The sequence below is a fragment of the Dreissena polymorpha genome, chromosome 12, assembly GCF_020536995.1.
Source record: "Dreissena polymorpha isolate Duluth1 chromosome 12, UMN_Dpol_1.0, whole genome shotgun sequence".
Taxonomy (NCBI): Eukaryota; Metazoa; Mollusca; class Bivalvia; order Myida; family Dreissenidae; genus Dreissena; species Dreissena polymorpha.
Genome location: NC_068366.1, coordinates 74452061 through 74474341, shown reverse-complemented (window position 1 = coordinate 74474341; position 22281 = coordinate 74452061). Strand labels below are relative to the sequence as shown.

Below are 22281 nucleotides of genomic sequence, written 5' to 3'. Positions count from 1 at the left end.
TAGTTCAACCAATCGGAGTTTAGATTACAACTAGCATCCAATCAGTACTTTTGTAACAATTCAAAATTGTCAACATTGGGTGAACAGGTGCTTGCTCAAGTATTGACATTTTTTGAATGAGCTAAAATGTTAAATTTGAAGATTTGTCTGTGATAATTATTATTCGGAATATGAGTCGAGTCTTTTTTGATTAAAGTATGGGAGAACACATCACTGCAGGTCCGTATAGGGCGACACTATTGGTAAGGAGAGTTTTCTTTTTGTTCATGTTTAATATGCTGTCATGAAACTTTTGAAAGTATCTTACAAGTTACAGTGAGTTACACTTATAGCTAGTTGTGATACCATGAATGTATACGGAAACACAAATACATCATATTTTTTCGACTATAAATTGTTCCAAATTTTTAAAATTCTCAAATCAGGTCTGTTATATTTGTAAATTTATGGTTGTATAATTCCTATGATGCTTTTTATTTAATCAGGTTACTTTTAAAGTGATGATACTTCTGATCAACAATTAATTATAGTGTTAAATATAAATGTCCAGCAGGTATCAGCGATTTTTCCCTTCTTTATAAAGTACCCGTAAAAGGTACTTTCCCAATTGAAGAAAAACTACAAAATTCCCAATTGCTGTCTGTATTAAATTTCCAAAAAAGGACGGCAAATTCCGACAAATTTGTTCCAAAAATGCATTATCTGCAAGTTAAAAATAAAAACAGCACTTACACTGAACATTTCAAGCCAACATGAATGTAATACAATATTTGAGATGATTTTGCTTTTATACCAAGCAATTGAAAAAAACTATAATTCCCAATGGGAAGATTGCACTACTCGAATTTTCCCAATTTCAGAGTTTTTCACGCTAATTTTGCCCAATTGGTATGGTACAGGTAGTTTTACCAATTGGGGAAGAAAAACGGCTGGGTATGTTTTATAGCCCATTGCTGGCTCAGACTTTGTTTCTGGAGCAGACAGTCTAGTCTGACTGTTGCCAGAACTGTGCCCATCAAGGGTCTCAGTTGGGAAATAATGAAACGGTGTTGCTGAACACAATGTTAATGTTAACCATATTGCAACAGGTTTAACAGTGATTTCAATTGAAGCAAAATCCTGCATTTTGATGCAAGCAAGTTGCAATTCTCTCATTTTTGTACTCCTGCACAAAATACGCCTTGCATCATTTTGACAGAAATTATCTTTTATGGAAATAATAAAGTGTTTGTAAAAATGTTGTATTCAATACTATGATACATAATCTATTACAAAACCTTATATATGCATTTGGGAACATTTCAGTTACTTCAATATTTTGACCATATTTATTTTTATTTTGACCCCTCATAATTTTGAGACCTTGGATCATTTTGACTCCTGGTTTTCAAAATCTACTGAAATTCCTCGGACCCTGTGTTATGTGTATAATTAATTGATTTCAATTTTCAGTGGAATAGCCTTATACGGTCGTTTCGGAATGGCATTGAACTTGGGCGACACAGACGATATATGAAAACCTATGATGAATGTTTTGTTGCGTCCGATGCAGTTGAATGGATGCATCAATATTTGACAGAAAATCCAAACTTTGGCACTGATGTCTCAAGGTACCAATATATTAAGTTGTTTCTGAAATCATATTTCGATATTTTCACAAACATTAGAATATCATAATGATATAAGTAAAGTGTGTGTGTTTTTCTATGGCAAAATTAGCATTTTAAAATGCATTCAATAATTGTATTAATTTGATATTGTACATTGCTTTCCCATCATTTGTTAAACAAACAAGGTACATTTCTATTTAAGAAATTCTTTTCTGCGTTGATTACTTTAATTATGTTCATTGTTGCATTGTTATCCATACATACATTTATATTCAACAATGGCCTTGTTAACAAGTGCAGCATACATGCACTATGATTGTTTTTATTTAAGATTCAGAAGACCCCTTTTAAGCTTCTTTGGTTAGAGTAAAATATTCTCAATAAAATAAGTTGCTAATAGCTAATAAAAGTTTAAAAAAATATCTTGCTAATAATTGAGTAATATTTTATACTTTACACATCTAAAAGCATTAAAATCTTAATAATTATATCAATGTGTGCAAAATTGCATGATATATAGGGATTAAGTATACTAAGTAGCTCTTGTTAGAGAGTAAATTGTACTAGAATGTAGAAATGCTTGATGCAATTACAAGATTAGTCTGATAACATTACAATACCATCATAAAAACTGAGGTGATACCTTTATGGTTGACAAGTTCGTTAGATAATTGCCTTACATATGGGTTCAAACGCTTCATTGTGTATTCCCTACGGGGATGTACTGAAGGTTATATTGACCTACTAAAGATTCTTTTCTGTTAAAAATGTTATCATGGTTTAAATCATGCTGTTCAGTTCAGATCTGTACAGGTAATAATACAGATGACTTCAAGTCAGTGTAATTTTTTATAGAAAATAATAAAATCAATCATCTCTGTTAGACTATTGATCATTATTGTATGTAACTTAAAATATACCTCATTTTCAATGTATAGTCTAACTCTCTTGTCTTTTTCTGTATCATAATTCATGATTCAAGGGTGGTTTGTTCTACAAATTTTGTCTGAAGATCCAAGATTTGTATAGAAAGCAGATGATAGCGTAATTTTAAGATTAATGATTGCGATGATAGACATTTCTATTAAGTCATCAATATCTGCCAGGAGAAACACTATTATAGTACTCTCAGCTGATAAAGATCGTACTTGGTCTACAGGTTTTTTTATCTGATTTTGGGGGAAGGGCCTGGTCTTTTTTGAGGGGAAAAAATCGCGCGAAACGTTGAATTTTGGGGGAAAATTTTTTTTTTATGGGAAAATGAAATCTAGGGGAAAATTTACCAGCTGAGGGGAAAAAAATCTGAGGGAAAGGGCCGATTTTCGGCGGGTCCCAAAGAAGGAAAAAAAACCCTGGTCTAACTTGAAAAGTGTTGGGCTTTAAATCAGTTTTCACACAAATCATATGGTGTTTTATTATATTTTTAACACCAGATGGTGTCAGACACTAGGATTTGTGACAGTGGTCTCCTACTGTGGGATTTAAGCTGACAAGTTTCACGGGTAGCAAAATTGGCTGAATTATTTATGTGTGAAATGGTCAGATGTGACATGAGATCCAGCACTTCTGTTTTATATTTTCTTTGTTCAATGAAACATGACCAAAATGTTGTCATTGGTTTTTACATTTTAGCCGTAGCATTGATTGATTCTTTTCTTTTCTTCTATTCAGCAATATAGATAATATGTGTAATAAAAGTCCATATAAAAAATTATGAATTATGTATTAAATACTAGTATGCCATGATTTACCAAAAATTATTATGTACTTAAAGATTTATGATCTTTATTCAATTCTATTTTGGGATGAATTTAAATTATTTTATTTCCATAGATTATTACTATAAGTAATTAAAATTAATGTGCTATAATAGATTGTCAAAATTACGAGAATTCAATAGTTACACTGTGTTCTTGTGAAAAAGACAAATGTTGAACTATTACATTTTACACATCAGTACACATTTGATTTAATGGTTCAAATTTATTTCATCAACACCTACGCCAAATGTTTAATGACATTTGACTGACTACTACATAATAAAATATTTGACCTTATATTCAATTACCGAAAATATAAATGTTTTATTAAGTTTAGATCCTAATTTGTATTGGGCTGATGTCAACAATTTCAATAATTTGGCATGGTATGGCTTGTGGGTCAAATGCTAATTCAAATTCTTTGAGTGCGTCAGTGAATACTCGGCATATGATACTTATCATTTATTTAAATAATTAGCAGGGCTACTAAAGTTATTTTCAGAAGCATGCACATTTTCATTGATTGTACTGCACTTACATGAAATCTGTTTAAAGCAATTCTAAGCATTAATTTTGTGAAAATTAATATAAAAAATATTATGATTCTTTAAATTTAAGATGGTGTTCTTAAGTGCACAAAGTATGTACTTAGAATTGTGAAATGGGAACAATGACAAATCAATATCACAAAATGGTAAAAAGAAAGAGAAAATACTTGTTGGTTCACTGAAATATAATTTATATACTTTTTAACAGCCGTAAAGTATAAATATAAAGTATTCACATTTGTGTTCAGTGCATGTCTATGTTGCGTTCAAATCATGTCTTGAAGTTGTACCTGTAACCATATTAAATTAAAATGTAAACTGCTTCTCTCAATAGAAGTCGTAAAAATGATAATCTTCATTAATGCGTAAAAATGATAATCTTCATTAATGAATAAACAGAGTTGCATAATCAGGGCATATTTTTGTATATATTTAGGGTCAAATTTTTCCTCTTTACTCCAGCAAAAAGTACATATTTGCCCTTAGATTAAAAAAATATTTTGTTATCCCCGCCGAAAAAAATTTCGGAGGGGATATACTGATATAGTAATTGGTCCTGTCTGTCTGTCCGCCGGCTGAAACTTTGTCCGGAGCAGTGACCAAGAACAATAACTCTATCTACCTTAGTTTTTGAATTATCTCCCCTTTTATATAATTTTAAAGTAAATTTTTGTCCGAAGCATAACTCTAAATCTACTGAAGGGATTTACTTGAAACTTGAAATATAAACAGATGGCAAGTAGGAAAAGTGCAGTGACTAAGAACCATAACTCTGTCTACCTTAGTTTTTGAATTATCTCCTCTTTTATATAACTTCAAAGTAAATTTTGTCCGTAAGTGCAGTGACTAAGAACCATAACTCTATCTACCTAAGTGTTTGAATTATAATCCTTTATTTAATTTCAAAGTAAATTTGTGTCTGGAGCATAATGAATGATCTCCCTTTATTTGTTTTTACAAATATTATTCTACTCTCTAAAACAAATGTTGTCATACAAGCAAACCCATTTTGGCGGGGATTTGGCACTACTGTGACAAGCTCTTTTTAATGTTAATTTCAGTAAGCAAGTAGTTATATGCTAAAAACAAACACTGTTTTCTTTCTTAATAATGATTTTTTTTTTAATCAGCTAGATATTCATAAGTTAAGTATTTTCAATATAAAGCTGCTGTTCTTTATAAATATTTCTCCAGGAAGGACCCCGGCCCCATCCCTCCAGAAGTAAAACTATGCCTTATTAATGATCAATGTCTCCCTTCATGTCAGAGCTCAGGCCGTACAACTGCTGAAGAAGCTCCACAAATCTCGGCTGTTTGAGGATGTACGGGGACCCAAACACAACCGGGGCGAGTTTACAGACAGCAGCAGGCTCTTCAGGTTTGGCATTAGAATAATGACTGTTGGGTAGCGATTTTACATGTATATTAAGTGATTAGACCTTTTAGCAGAACAAAATGTATGCTGTGAAACCAACCTAAATTGTTGAACACTTATAGAACTTTTCAAGTTTTTTGAAAAAAATTAGAACTTTACATATTTAAGATCCAACAAATATGCCTGATTTTACATATCTGTAAAATTTCATGGCAGCGAAATCTGAAAATAAATGAAACATCCTTTTCTCAATCTCAATCTGACTAAACATGCAAAATTTTAGTTGTGAAACTATCTCTTCAGAGCCAATTCATGGATATACCATGTTTAAAACAGTTTTTCTTCACAAATAACTTGTGTCAATGACCTTATTGGCGCTCTTATTAATAGACATTTTCATTTTATGTCTGTATTTGACGCTTTTAGCTGAAGTCCGTACATTTTTTCCAGACTCACCCTTGCATCACCGTCAAAATCGATCCGCACACCCATCGCTCTGCGAAACAACCTTAAACTTGCTAACCTGCGTCGTCATACAGAGGAGAAAACCAGTCATGCGGAACCAGTCAAGCTTGATTTCGACCGCATGTCCTCATTGCCATCATTGCATGATAACAAGACGACATTGCCAGAGTGTCATTTTGTGACCAAGCCGCTTACAGCGCAAGAAATTGAAGAGCAGTGGAAATTGCTTACATTTGAAAGGTGTTGTATTTGTTATGGTTATTACCAAACCAACTGACTAATGTGTAATCTTTTGGATGTGAAAACGCTGAAATTTATTGTTTAAATTGAATCAATAATCCTTGAAACAGTTAAATAAGTGCTCATTTAAAAATAAAGAATAAAGCATTTGCAAAGTTATTTTTTCAAGTCCATCAAATTCAAAGGACATTGTTATTCATATTTTTATATTTCATAAAAAAATTATCTCTACATCTGTTTATTCAGGGGAAGATGAACTTAAAAAAATTGTGTCTAAGTAAAATTTCAATAACAGAGAAGTTAAATCAATAGCCCATGTGAATGGGATCATGGGCAGGAGAATTTTCATGACATCTCAGAAATATTAGATTAATATTGCTTCTTAATAATAGATAATGTCATTCATTTGTATAGCCTTGAGAAGATTCTTGGTGTTCAAGGCCTTGATGACATCATTGAGCCGCGATATGTCAGCGGTCGCAACATCATGCACAACTGTCTCTACATCAACAAGAGTGGTGTCGTCACCAATATAGACCCGAAAGGTACTGGTACATAAAATTTACTTCCAAAAAATATTCTGAAAGCTTTGAGATTGTCTAAAATATGCATATAAAGCTTTGTGCATTTTTAATTCTGAAGAAAAGTTCATACTGTATTACACATATAATTGCTCAATATTTATCACATTCACACTTTTCTCTGCATGCTTAATTGATCTTAGCATAGATCCAGTAGTAAGTGATAATTTGTATAAATATTTTTCATGTTTTTGTCAACTCATTTTGATTTAATCTTTGTATGCAGTCCAATTTCATGACATCATTAAAATGATAATGAGGTCAAATGTTTTTCTTTCAGATCAACTACCACACTGGGCATTATCAGCAATGAAATGTTTGGCCTACTGTAAGTATTGATCAGATATTTTCAATTATCAAATTTAAATAAAATGAATTTTTAAATAATAACACTTCTAAAATTTGTGCTATTTAGACAATTTTATGATTGTTAACATTGAAAAGAAATGAAGGTTCCCTGTGTTACACCGTCTTTTAGTTTGCAAGGACAAGGCATAATATAAAGTGATAAATTAAGATGCGTGTGTAATTACTCATGGCCAGCAGTAACAAATGATGACAATTGTCAAGATAATTTTTCATGGCTTATCTATCCTGTTTAGGGCCAGACAAGACAGACGAAAATCTTCCGAACTATCCCGGTTTTGAGAAAGATGTTTTTCGTGTAGTGAAGGACTATTTTTGCGGCCTAAAGGAACCCTTAATGACATACAATATGTACGAAGTGATAACAAATGTGTTTGGTGAGTTCTTCATATTTGGTCTTATTTTTATTATTAATTAAAGTTTTTGACTGTCCGTTCTCAAGGCTAATCAGTGCTTTGTTTTGTTGTTTTTAAAAGTATTTTTGGTATGCATTTTATTGTTTCCTGTCACAATAAATTTTTTTTGTTTGTTTATGTTGATCTAAGTGATACTGTTTTTGTGCGGATATGTAAATGAATTAAGACATTTTGAACATGTGTATATTAAGCCATGCACCATTTTATCTAATGAAAATTTATATGTGTTTTCAAAATAATTTAAAACTGATTTTATTTGCATATGTCCTATTCACATTATTAACATTGTTCTTTACTTACATTGTTACAGCATGCATGTTTAAAAACCCATGTTTATTTATTAATCTTTCTATAATTGCTTTTATAACCCGGCATGTATATATAAATCTTTCCAATATTGCTTTTGAGTTTAAATCACAAATTTTAACTAACATTTGTTGTACGTTTTCTTTCATTTCATCACCTGTTGACATCTTGGACATCCTGACACGCCATTTTTCTAACAACGTAATATTCACCTGGCTGTAACAACGTTGACTTATTTCTGTTCGCCTTTATATAACGACATTGACATTTGCTGCGTGTGCCTTTGTGCAGTAAAAGCAACCAATCACGGAAAATCTCACCCTGGTGTTGAGCCATATTTCAAAGGCTCTTCTTCAGCTTATCCGACTAACAATGAATACTTTAACTCCACACCCAAGACGCTAATCTCCTTCAAATCTGTTGAAAATTTGCTCATGACTTTAACGAGACGTTATAAACCATTGACAGAGTGCCAAGATGCTTCTGAAGGCTATTCCAGTGCAACGAACATTCTTGATCTTTCGCCCATTCATCCAGTTCACGAAAACAGTCGGACAAGTCCTAATGGAGATGGTCTTCCTTTGACGAGGTTTGAGACAGCTTTTGGGCCTGACAATCAAACTGTGACACGGGTTTTTTATGGCGATGGGATTGCAACAGACTATAACCATGAGGACAGCAGAAACCAGTCCCATCACACTCCGGTTGAGACTCATTTTGAATCAGATATATCTCCATCCAGCACCGGTTCTTCGTTTTTTCGAAAGACTTCTTTGCGTCACTCGATGCACAACTTGTTCAACAGAGGGCCGTCAATACGAGATAGGAAATCTAAGAAAGATAAGAATTCCGCAAGACGGTGTAGTACAGGTTATGGTTTAAATGATGACAGTTCTTATGGATGTACAGTGGGTGTTTACTCAAGATCTTCCTCTGACAGTTCATCCTATGACACGCCTGTTTCTCGCCTGCCAGCCGTAAACCGTACTGAGTCTTGCACAGCGGGATATGTGGACCGATCTGAGAAGTATCGCAGTAAACCGCCCATCCATAATCGCCCACCTAGCTTTGATGCCCTTTACCCAGAATCCAAATACCCCAAAACCCACGAGCCAGTCATAGACGCATCCAAACGACCATCGTTTTTTAAACGGAAAAAATCTCTCTCGACGGCATCATTGCATGCACCCCATAGGAAGTCTGTTGTAGAACGTCCTGACCCTGGGATTAAAAACTTATCATCGGTCTCAGATGGGAGCTCTAAGGGAGGGCCTGGGGGCAAAGAGGTCGGGAATGGGCGGAGCTTAAGCCTGTCAGATCTCGTTGGGGCAGCTCCCCCAATTGAGAACGAGCTGCAGAAACAATGCCAGGGCCGGATAAGGGAGAGTGATGATAGTATGTACTGCTTACTGCTTAAAACATAAACCCTTTCCTGCTCAGATACACATTTTGAGGCGCTTGTAGTTAATATAAATGAAAGACCTTTATTACTAGATTCAAGTTTTGTAGGCTTTATTTCCAACACAAAGATACTGATGAGCAGCAAACAGCATACAACCTGAAAAGCCTGAGTTGCTAGCAGGAAGTTCTGGTTTTATGCTGTTTGCATTTAGCCATTCTCACTTTGCTTCTTGGAAGGAAAGGGTTAACTTAATGTCTGATTTGCATATGAAATATTTGGAGAATTACTAGTGTTTTTTTTGTATGGTAATGTTTTGTGCATTTATCTATTAAACACGGATCTAGTCCACTGCCTTAGTTTGCATTTATACTATTGATGAATGTACACTTAAATACAAGAATCGAATCATCATCATTTACTTCTTGCCAAGTTTAGATATGAACTACATGTACCTTCATGGAGTGCAACTTACATAATCTTAATGTTAAGTCTAAGATTCAGATTTATTTCTTTACGTATTGATTTCTAAGATTCAGATTTATTTCTTTACGTATTGATTTCTAAGATTCAGATTTATTTCTTTACATATTGATTTCTAAGATTCAGATTTATTTCTTTACGTATTGATTTCTAAGATTCAGATTTATTTCTTTACGTATTGATTTCTAAGATTCAGATTTATTTCTTTACATATTGATTTCTAAGATTCAGATTTATTTCTTTACGTATTGATTTCTAAGATTCAGATTTATTTCTTTACATATTGATTTCTAAGATTCAGATTTATTTCTTTACGTATTGATTTCTAAGATTCAGATTTATTTCTTTACGTATTGATTTCTAAGATTCAGATTTATTTCTTTACATATTGATTTCTAAGATTCAGATTTATTTCTTTACATATTGATTTCTAAGATTCAGATTTATTTCTTTACGTATTGATTTCTAAGATTCAGATTTATTTCTTTACGTATTGATTTCTAAGATTCAGATTTATTTCTTTACGTATTGATTTGTTGATATGCAAACTGCACCATTTTGTTTTGGGCATTAAATGTGCATCCCTGCAAGAGCCAAGCACGCAATCGCTTTTAACATGCTTTATTACCATATGATTTTATAATTCGTTAGTAACGGGTTTTCTTAAATAACAAAACATAATTTTTTTATGATTTATACAATTTAAACGTACATGATAATTACATGCATATTTGTATAGAGTACATTATTTTGTTCTTTAATTAAGTTATATACATAATGTAAATTATTCTGTTCCTAACAAAATATTCGTTCTTATGCTAAAGTTTGTTAACTAAATATTTGTGTTGTTGTAGGCCTGACGATGGACGACTGCACAGAGCGTATCGTGAAGGCACTACAGCTAGTGTGTCTGCTGCTACCACCAGCAAACAGGCGGCGTCTGCATCTGCTGCTGCGACTCATCAACAAGATGGCTACCAATGATAAGCTTGTATTGGACAAGACGCAGCCATTGAGATTATTTGTAAGACTATTGCATTTATTTATAATATTAAGCATAAAATGTCCATTTCAAAAATAAATCTTACAAAATGTCTGCAATATTTGCTTACTAAAAACTTCATAATGGACGAAATGAGTACCGATGATCTTGTTGTTTGTGCCTTTGTAAATCCATGAATGCATTATTGTAACTTTGGGACAAAAATACCATGACATAATCAAAATTAATATCAATTTTAGAAAGCCTATTGTACCAAAATCACTATAGATGATTTATCAAGGTTTACCATTCCCTTCCGAAGCCCTATTGCTATCAGCATTTATAATGCATGTTTTCACTTGCAATTACTGGAGTTGTTTTGCCAAAATAACTCGAGACGATTTACCATGTTCTGCTGTAGAGATTTAAATATCAGCATTGAACAGGTATGTTATCACTTGCAGTTACTGGAGACGTTTTCCCGCGCCGTGCTGTGTTGCCATGATGAGGGCGAGATGGATGACCAGCTTGTGATTCAACTCGTCGCATTCCTCATGGACCACTACGTTGACGTGTTTGCGGTGCCCATCGACCTCAAAACTGGGGTGGAAGCTCGCATTACAAAACTCCAGCGAACAAAGGTAACGGGAGTTGGCTTGGCGTCGTGTAAAGTTTAACATCCTTTTGGGGTTTGCATGATTTCAGAAAAAGTTGGGGGCATATTTAGTTTGGACTGTGGTGCTTTGTTTTGTTAAGAAAAAAACTACTTGCTTTCTTAAATAATGTATATGATCTTGTTCAATGTGTAGGCGCTTTCAGGAAAGTGTGTGGAATGGCAGAATATTTGAGAAAAAAAAACAACAACTAGTTAGCCCTTTCAAAAGGGAAAATGAACATTTATTGTTAAATTCATTGTTCTTGCAACAAATTTCCTCAATTTTATTTAAAATATACATGCAATATACATGCAAATAGTGCTTGGTACTGACACATAATTTGCATCTATATTTGAAATCAAATAAGGGAACTTGTTGTATTACGTAAGCTCAGGCTTTTTCCTGCCAATTTTGGAGAAATTGCAATTTAAAAATTGGGAATATTTCCCTTGCGAAAAGTTCACTGATTTGGGAAATACTTATTTCATAACTCTTTATATTAATTCAAATTAGAACAAAAGCATATACATATTAATTATATACTTCTTTAAATATAAAATTTAAATATGTTTTGGGGAAATTGGTGGTGGGGAATCAAATTCGGATTTTGTATAAATATTTTGCTTTAGGAATGTATACATTTAATGGGACCTTAGATAAACCAGGAAAAAGCCAAAAGTTAATAGATGTTTTATGTTTTATAATTTCAAACTTCTGTTTTAAAATATAAGAAAGTGTGCTTGTTACTTTTTTTGTAATTAGTGCATGAGTTTTTTTTGCTACAAACTTGTATTGCTGTTTTGGTTTTCGTTGCTTTGTACCATATGTTTTATCCTTTAAACATTCTTGCGTGTGAAACTTAAGATAAGAACATTTAGAAAAAATGTTAAAATAGGTATGTTAATTTTTACTAGCAATAGTAGAAGAGAAATTTCACAATTGTTAATTAACTTAAACAGTTGTTAAGGCGGAAATAATATACTAGTGTTGAATAAATGTCCTTAATTCAAATCTAATTGTGATATATTTGACTTTTCCCCTGTTATTTAGATTATCTTTATGCCTTCCTAGGTCACCCGTCTTCGACACGACTCAAATATTTATATTCGAGTAGGTGAACAGCAACAAATATGCTTGTATTGAATGCATGACACATTGCACCGCTGTATTCTCCTTTCTAAGGCACTCTCACAATACTCTCTTAGGGTTACACTCCACCAACACTTCTGTTTGTGCCAAAAAGTTTATACTAGACAGTTCCCTTAAAAAGACATATGCCTGTTTTTGTTAAATTCTGAACATTTTGATAAAATCATTACGATAGCATTATTTTTAGTTCCTTGATTGTTTAAAAAAACGGCTGTATGAAAAAAGGTATTGTGAGGGTGCTAGTTGCCATGCTGATTTCATTCATACTTTCCATGTGTACAATATATATTCAGTTTAATAGTCTTTCTGTATGAATATGTTCTAGTAAAATACTTCTCCTCTCATATCCCATGCCCCACCATTAAATAAATAGCCCCTTTTTCAATAGTGTAAAAGATTAACTCATCATGTGCTTAATTTTATTATAGTTAGTGTTAACCGCTTTTAGTGCTTTAAGTTTTTGTGCCAGATAAGATTTAGAGCTTCTTATTACTAATGCTGTCATTGTTTGTCTTTTATTTACACATAGCTATCCGAGATGTTATAATTTTGTTTGAATGTTAACAAAAGCTGTGTAAGTCTCATGTCCATAGATGTACTTTTACTAACACTTTCTTGCTTGGTTATTTGTTTGAAAATGAGTTTCAATGCTTAACATTAAATTTTGATATTTATGTAATCATGTTCATATTTGACCAATAAAGTTGTGTAATAAAAAAATATGTTTTATTTAGTACTTTTTAAATATTCAACTGAGATTTCCAATAAATAAAATTCTTATGTTCTTTTTTTTGTATGCAGCTTATAATGTCAAGAAGTGTGTTTTGACAGCATGCACGGTTATCAAAGACGCTTTAGCTACATGTACATCAGGTGATTTACAGAAAATATACATTACACTTTCAAAGGGGCATTGAGATAGCTCATGTTATTCTAGGGAATATCTACCCTTTGTTATCAGATTGTGTGTGCTCCATTTTTACAGGTGGTTGCGGAGGTGTTTAAATGTAAATGTAGCAAGGTATATAACCATGGTGGCTGTTGTCCTGTTGTGCATGTTGAGATTGTCTCCCTTTAAAGCAAGACGGTGAAACTCTTCAGAATTACTTCCAGAAGTGTGTTTGCTGGAAAAACATTTTAATATTGTTACATTTCATCAGAATTCTTTTCTTTCAATAAGGGATTAAATACAGTTAATAATTCGACAGTGTAACTAGTACTTGACATGAATATACGTCACTAATCAAAGTGTATGAGTCAAAATGGGCATTATTTAAGTTTAAACCATTGTATTTTTAACTAGAGAGTTTTGTTTTAATTTTTCGACATATTACATTATGGTCTTAAATCTAATGATCAAATATTGGTCAGGGTAATCAGCAAATTCAGAAGCCACATTTGTTATATAAACATCATACAGAATAGTGAATTTCCTATCTGTGCTAGGTGTGTCTGAAGATAGTTCACTGATTGCCCCCATTCCCTGAATGTTGTGCTCATGTCCCTTGGGCTAGGACACTGGCTTTAAAAATGATCACAAAACATTCAAAGTGTTTGTTTAATCCTTTCCCACTTAGAAGCAAAGTGCAAATGGCTATGTGCAAACAGCATAAAACCAGAACAGCCTGCGAGTAACTCGCAGTCTGTTCAGGTTTTGTTTTGTTTGCTGCTCATCAGTATCAAAGGTTTGAAAAGCATTAAAAACTTGAATCTATTGTCTTTAATGAAATTAACTAAGGGACTACAAATGCGTCAAAAAACGTTTCTAAGTGGGAAAGGGTAAACAAATCTGGCATAATTGAGTACGCACATATATCAAGGATTGATTTTCTTACTGTTGTATCTCCTTCATATTTAATTTTTTGACACACTAGTTTCATGCTAAACCATCTATGTGTGCATCTGAATAAAAATAAAAGACTTAATATGTACATCTTTAAGAGTGAAAAATAAATAATTTCATGTTTTGATACAAACTGGCAAAATATAAATCTATTAGAAGAACTATATTTACAACGTCTTCAATCATATTTTCAATTTGTTGAATATAGCAATTGAATTCTTGCGTTTGTAATGTTTGAAAACCTTGTAGCCTGTGACTGTCCTAAATTTCCCTCTAGAAACACCGTGAATGTAGCTGTAGAAACACCGTAAATGTAGCTGTAGAAACTTGGTTGTGGTATTTATGAATTTGTGTCGTGAATTGTGGTTGCTAACCCGTGTCATTGGTTAAGGTTTGTAGCTCAATAATGATCAGCTTACATTTGTTGCATTATTGGGAAAAAAAACATTTAACATTTATTATGCCTCTGAAGGGTGGTAAATAGTTTTTGAACTGTCTGTCTGTCCGTCCGTCCATTAGTCTGTCTGTCCTTCCGAAAACTTTAACATTGCACATAACTTTTGCTATTTTGAAGATAGCAACTTGATATTTGGCATGCATGTGTATCTCATGGAGCTGCACAAATTGAGTGGTGAAAGGTCTAGGTCATCCTTCAAGGTCAATGGTCAAATATATGGCTTCAAAGTGGCGCAGTAGGGGGAATTGTGTTTCTTACAAACACATCTCTTGTTTTTACAATATTTTTTTCATTTCTTCTCATGTCTTATCATAAGAAATAATTACATTTAACTGAATGCACATTGGTCACATCATATATATGTGTTTGTAAGTATTTTTATAACCTAATCACTATTTTCATGCCCCCGAAGGAGGGAATATACCAAGTGATCGGACTGTCCGTCACACTTTGCATTTAGGTTTCGAAAAATGCTCATAGCTTCTATGTCGCTTCAGATAGCTATTTCATATTTGGCACGCGTATGTATATGGACAAGTCCTTTCCACACACACACAAATTTTTACCCCTGTGACCTTGACCTTGAACTAAGGGTCAGCGTAAAGGTTTCAAAATCTGCGTTTAGGTTTCGAAAAAAGCTCATAACTTCTATCAAGCGTTTATAGGGGGCATGAGTCATCCTATGGGGACAGCTCTCGTTTTGTTTTTAGCTCACCTGTCCCTATGTGCGTGCGTTCTTGCATCCGTCAACAATTTGTTTGTGTAGACAGTAGAGGGCACAGTTTTCATCCAATCTTTATGAAATTTGGTCAGAATGTTTATCATGATGAAATCTGGGTTGGGATTGTATTTGGGTCATCTAGGGTCAAAAACTAGGTCACTAGGTAAAAAACTAGGTCACAATAGGTCAAATAATAGAAAAACCTTGTGTAGACAGTAGAGGTCACAGTTTTCATCCAATCTTTCTGAAATTTGGTCAGAATGTTTATCTTGATAAAATCTGTGTTGGGATTGTATTTGGGTCATCTAGGGTCAAAAACTAGGTCACTAGGTCAAATACTAGGTCAAATAATAGAAAAACCTTGTGTAGACAGTAGAGGTCACAGTTTTTTTCATTCAATCTTTATGAAATTTGGTCAGAATGTTTATCTTGATAAAATCTGGGTTGGAATTGTATTTGGGTCATCTGGGGTCAAAAACTAGGTCAAAATCTAGGTCAAATAATAGAAAAACCTTGTGTAGACAATATAGGTCACAGTTTTCATCCAATCTTTATAAAATTTAATCAGAATGTTTATCTTGATAAAATCTGGGTTGTCATTGTATTTGGGTCACCTGGGGTCAAAAATTAGGTCACTTGGTCAAATAATAGAAAAACCTTGTGTAGACAATAGAGGTCACACTTTTCATCTTATCTTTATGAAATTGGTCAGAATGTTTATCTTGATGAAATCTGGGTTGGGATTGTATTTGGTTAGTCAGGTGAGCGATTCAGGGCCATCATGGCTTTCTTGTTATTTAATATATATTTTACAATTATGCCCCCATTTTATTAGGGGGGTAGGGCCATGTACATTTAGGTCAAACCTGTCCATCTGTACCCTGTTTTTGTGTAACAGATTGCTAAATGAGTATTCATGCTAAAGGAGGAACTCTGCTAATATTAAACAGCTTATGAACTTGTCCACCTGCATATTTTGGTTTGTGCAACATAACCAGAGGTGTGGCCCATTTTGTAGACTTAAAATGACATTTTTCAACTTGTGTAGTGTGTAAGTAACAAGTATTGCTGCTAGAGGTCTAAAACTAAGGATTCATACCAACCACCATGTAAAAGTGTGCATCTCCATATTTTGGTTCACAGATTTTCTACACAATTGGAATTATGGCCTCTTCTTATTTAAAAAATACATTTTTCACTTGTGTTGCGCATTTAAAAAATTGTTACATTTTTATGGCACCTTCTTCGAAGAAGAGGGGGTATATTGTTTTTGGCTTGTCATTCTATCCCAAAACTTAAACCTTAGTTGAAGTTTGATAACTTTTGCAATATTGAAGATAGCAACTTCATATTTGGCATGCATGTGCATCTCATGGAGCTGCACATTTTGAATGTTGAAAAGTCAAGGTCATCCTTCAAGGTCAAATATATTTGTATTTTTATGCCCCCGGATCGAAACATCGGGGGTATATTGTTTTTGGCCTGTCTGTCTGTCATTCATTCATTGTGTGTATCCCAAAACTTAAACCTTGGTAAAAGTTTTGCAATAACTTTTGCATTATTGAAGATAGCAACTTGATATTTGGCATGCATGTGTATCTCATGGAGCTGCACATTTTGAATGGTGAAAGGTCAAGGTCATCCTTCAAGGTCAAAGGTCAAATATATGGCTTCAAAGCTGCGCAAAAGGGGGCATTGTGTTTCTGACAAACACATCTCTTGTTCTTTCCTAAAACTTTATCCTTCATTATTAAAGTTTTGTCATAACTTTTTGAATATTGAAGATAACAACTTGATATTTGGCATGCATGTGTATCTCATAAAGCTGCACATTATGAGTGGTGAAGGTCAAGGTCATCCTTCAAGGTCAAAAGTAAAAAATACATACAATCCAAGGGAAGTAATAAGCTTTATAAGGGAGATAATTTCTAAACCTGCCAAATGATATATTGACATTTTATTTCAAATCGGTGCAATAGGGAGCATTGTTTTTCTGACAAACACATCTCTTGTTTAACTTATGGCCTTCCAAAGTCAAAAAGAATTGATGCTAGAACGCTGAAACTTTGTACACATGTGAACTTGGGCACCTTTATATGTTGGTTTGGATATATTTCATGCAACTGGAGTTTCCAGACAAAAGTTGTATGTGGAGTTGTATGTGGAGGCATATGTGTTTTATGGACACATACCTAGTTAAGCATAGTTCATTACCCTTTCCCACTCAGAAGCAAAGTGAAAATGGCTATGTGCAAACAGCATTAAACCAGAACAGTCTGTGAGTAAATGGCAGTCTGTTGAGGTTTTATGCTGTTTGCTGCTCATCAGTATATAAGGATTGGGAATGAAGCCTTAAAAACTTGAATCTAGTAAGAAAGGACTTAGATTAAATGTAACTTTCTAAGGAACCACAAATGCGTCAAAATCTGTATCTAATTGGTATAGGGTTAATACGCTCAACCATGACAGTTTCTTTTGGTAATATACACAGTCCAAACAGAGAACAGTCAGTAAAGTGCAACGACCAAAGTGATCGTTGTAGACAGGTGTGATGTTGCAATTTAATGTCTATTTTGCAAAAAAAGACGACCACTAATCCTTTATCGCCTTCTAATGACAACTCTTTTTAGCTCATAATGGGCTTTTTTGATCACTTATTGTCGGTCATGCGTCATCAACATTTACCATTTCCAACCTTCATGACACTTGGACAGAACATATTTCCCAATGATATCTCAGCTGAGTTCGAACATGGTTCTTGTCTGTTTTAAATCATTGCTGCCAGGGGGCTGGTAAGTTTTCCTTATATGTGGCAACATTAAAACCTTGTTAACACTGAAGAAGTCTCTTTTTTTTCCAATCCTCATGAAACTTGGTCGAAACATTTGTCAGAATAATATCTCAGCTGAGTTAGAAAATGGTTATGGTCTGTCATAAAACATGGTTGCTAAGGGGCGGGGCAGTTTTCCTTATATGGACATAGTAAAACCTTGTTAACACTCTAGAAGTCGTATTTTTAGTGCAATATTCATGAATCTTGGTCAAAACATTTGTTCTAATAATATCTGGGCTGATTTCGAAAATGATTCTGGCAGTTTTTCTTATATGGCTTTAGTAAAACTTTGTTTATTCTGTAGAAGTCACATTTTAAGGGCGTTTAATGCATGGATATAAAGTGTTGTCCCAGATTAACCAGTGCAGTCAGCACAAGCTAATTAGGGACGACACTTTTTGCCTTTGTAAAGAAGATTTTTCCTTTAAATGAAAATACAATAAAAGCAGAAAGTGTTTTCCCCGATAAACCTGTTCAGACTGCTATGGCTAATCGGAGACAACACTCAACACATTTATCACAGAGCAGCTCACATGTTCAAATTTCACAACCGTGCCTGTGTGCCCCTCAGATCCGGTACGCGAGTGAGGACCCAGCAACACTGCACTACTGCCAGAAGGTGTCACTGGATGAGTACGAGAACCAGCGTCTGACTGCCTCCCAGCAGGCCCTGGCCACGTTACTGGAGGAGATCATACAGGACAACAGCATGAGTAGCAAGGAGAAGAAGAAACGACTCAAACAGGTACAGTACTTTGGGATTTCTATAGATTTTAAAAACAATGTTTCTATTTCCCCTGAACAGAAAATTTAAGGAGTAAAACAGAAAGAGGTCAATAGGTTGATGTGAATTGTTGTTGTTTTTGTCTGTTGTATATACTCACTGTGATGCAGCGTTTTGTGTTAACAATGGGGAGCTAATTAACACATTTCCACAAAATCAGTGGGCCATTTCAATATCTTATTGGGGGCAACAAAAGATGATAGAAAACATTATGTGTTTAACAAATATAAATTATCAAGTTTGAAACATCCACTTTAATACTATTTTCATCATATGATAGCCACAAATCATACTCTTTTTGAATTCAAAAAGTGGATGTTTCAGTTTTGTCACAAAGTGGTTTGGCTTGGGCCTTTTAAAAAGCTGGAAATGTTCTTGCTTGCCTGGGAACTTTGGTGAAAAATATAACAGTAGTTCTTCAATGCTGTGCTGCCGTTTTTTCTGTGACTTTTCTATAAAAACTTCCATATGAATTTAAAATGTACGTATATAAAGTTACAAGCAAGCAAAATATTTTTAAACATTATTTGAAATTGCTAGCTACACAGCAGTGCACAAGACAAGCATTCGCCTGTTTACACTAATAAATGCTTTGTAGTGTTAACACATCTTTGTATAAAAAATTAAATATCATGATTTTTCATAAGAACAAAATGCACTGTTGATCAACGTTTTTTCCTATTGTTTTCAGTTCCAGAAGATGCACCCAGATATCTACCTACGTCGCTTCCCGTGTAGCCTGAGTGAGCCTGACCTATACCCCTCCCAGCCAAGAATCAAGCCACCCCTCCTTGCTAAGCCACTTTTGAAACTGAAGGGACTTCGGCTCTGAGGCAATGTTAACTCCTCCCATCCACAAATAAGCCACCCCTTCTGGCTGAACCACTCTTGAAACTGAAGGGACTTCGGCTGTGAGGCTATGTTAACTCCTCCCATCCACAAATTAAGACACCCCCTTCTGGCTGAACCACTTTTGAAAGTGAAGAGACTTCAGTTGTGGGGCCATGTTAACTCCCCAATCAACAAATCAAGCCACCCTTTCTGGCTGAACCACTTTCGAAACTGAAGGGGCTTTAGTTGTGAGGCCGTTTCAACTCCTCTCAGTCAATTATTTAGCTGCGACTCCATGCTGAAAAATGGGGATTTGTGAGGCAATGTTCACTAACATTGGATGCCCAGTATTAACTGTATTAATCAGAACTTCTTCTTAAGCTTTAATTTTTGTCATTTTTGTGGTATGTCTTTTAAAAATACATTACAGAAATATTTAATGTTCAGGTGTTGGTAAAATAAACTTTAGAATTTCATAAAAAAAGCTCTTTTCTCCATTTACAGTCCAACACTTTAGAATCAGTCTTTACTGAACAGTTATGATATACTGACACTTCATCTTGCTAAATAATCAAAATAATAATAATTGAATAGTTAACCTGTATGTTATTTCAGGTATCTTGAGGATAATTCTTAAAATCACTGTATTTCATTTGTAACTTATTTCAAGAGATTCCAATGTTTATCTGTCCTTTTCATCATTAGACTGGGTTATGGAAGGCAGGTGGTTTACAGTAAATAATTTTTTTTTTGCATTTACTGATCTTTATATATAAAACTTTGTGTATATCAAGCTGGCGTGGAGACATTGCTTGTGATCATATTTGGTTCATGCTGGGTAAATGTAAAGGTTAATAAAAATAGAAAACAGTTGAACCTCAATTGCATATTGGACTGAAATTTTGAGTGTTTGCAGCTTACTTATATACCTACTGTGGAATTGCAGTTGGGGTCTGTCTGGTCTGAAATTGTGTATGATGGTAGCTTACATGCACACCTAGCTTTGAAAAGCAATTGGGACCAATCTAATCAAGGTCAATGGCAATGCTCCTTAAAATAAAAAAATGTTTTCCCCTCAGTAACTTGAGATTGGATGAAGGTTTTGTGTTATTTGTTTTGTTAGTACATGTAGCTTATATTCAGATCTGGATTGCCATTCCATAATTATTTTAATTACTGTATTCAACTTTGAAAACCAGGATATGTTGTGTTGCTTGTTTCTTGTTCATTTTTATCTCGCCATTTTAGAAGGTAAATTTTATAATAAAAAAGGAATGATTTTGAAGGATAATACCTTTATTTCTATTTTTAATGCAGAACCAACAAACACTTGATAAGTTGAAGTACAGTTATTATTATCCTCTTTATATTTTGTTTTTATTCAATACCGGTATATATAATATTCTGACACAAATTATTTTAACCCTTGCCTATTTCATCTGTATTCAACCAAATCCTGCGATTGGGGCTTGGGGGGTCTGGTTTATTTATGTCAACAATCAAATACACACAACTGAACTCTCAGCCTTTCTTTACATGGAATTATTTTACAACATTTTTAAACTCGACTGTATTTTTTATTCCCCCAGTAGGGTGGCATATAACAGTTGAACTGTCCGTCAGTCTGTGCGTCTGTCTGAAAACTTAAAAATTGTCTATAACTTTTGCAATAGTGAAGATAGCAACTTGATATTTGGCATGCATGTTTATCTCATGGAGTTGACCATTTTGAGTGGTGAAAGGTCAAGGTCATCCTTCAAGGTCAAATGTCAAATATATGGCTTCAAAGCGGCGCAGTAGGGGGGCATTGTGTTTCTGACAAACACATCTCTTGTTGTTAAACAAATTGGTACAGGCTTATTTTTTTCTATAATAAAGGCCATTTAAAACCAATGAAAGGCTCACTCTAATACAGCTTAATATATTTTGCTTGATCATAGGTTTGTGTGCATGGCCCTTTGATAACATTATTTTATTGTTTATTTATTTTACATTATGCATATGTAAATACTTCACTTGTTATTTTGCACTTTTGTTTGTTAAATGTTTGTCGTCAATTAGAACATTTACAATTTACTAGTTTTATATACCAATAAAGCCATGCAGAAAGCATAATTTGTGTTATTCAACACCTGCATATGACTAATGGCTTTTTAAAAGCTTTCTCTGCTCTAGTATAAATGTACTGTAGAGTGCTTATTATATCAAAGTATCAGGCTATCAGAAAGAAAGTATCAGGTTAGTGTTAAAGAGTTGCGATAAAAACATTTTGGCTGAAACAACAACATTTAGGACTTGCTCAAAGCTTTCAAAGTATTTGATACAAGTGGCATGGAATACATGCATATGCTGATTGTAGCCCTCATCTGATGTTGCATATTGTAATGTTGCGAAAACGCTGGTACTTTACCAGTCATTTATTGTAGATTTTGACAGTTTAATGATATAATAAATGAATGCGATTATATTGCATTTA

The 22281-nt window shown here is 33.8% G+C and overlaps 1 protein-coding gene across 5 annotated transcripts; it reads left to right on the top strand.

Moving 5' to 3' along the window:
• The first annotated feature begins 53 nt into the window (after window positions 1–53).
• LOC127853343 (DEP domain-containing protein 1A-like) lies at window positions 54–21920 on the top strand. Of its 5 annotated transcripts, none has more exons than XM_052387793.1 (13): window positions 54–242; window positions 1453–1610; window positions 5186–5296; window positions 5744–5998; window positions 6413–6543; window positions 6860–6907; window positions 7182–7322; window positions 8136–9062; window positions 10404–10573; window positions 10996–11172; window positions 12259–12297; window positions 18762–18935; window positions 19666–21920. In XM_052387793.1, exons 1-13 carry the CDS (start codon window positions 198–200, stop codon window positions 19804–19806), a joined length of 2517 nt encoding a protein of 838 aa, XP_052243753.1. In that variant the 5' UTR covers window positions 54–197; the 3' UTR covers window positions 19807–21920. The 5 variants fall into 5 exon arrangements, with proteins under 5 accessions (XP_052243753.1, XP_052243751.1, XP_052243750.1 ...); XM_052387791.1 differs by lacking the exon at window positions 12259–12297 and adding an exon at window positions 13322–13357 and having other exon boundaries at window positions 7959–9062; XM_052387790.1 differs by having other exon boundaries at window positions 7959–9062.
• The last annotated feature ends 361 nt before the right edge of the window (window positions 21921–22281 follow it).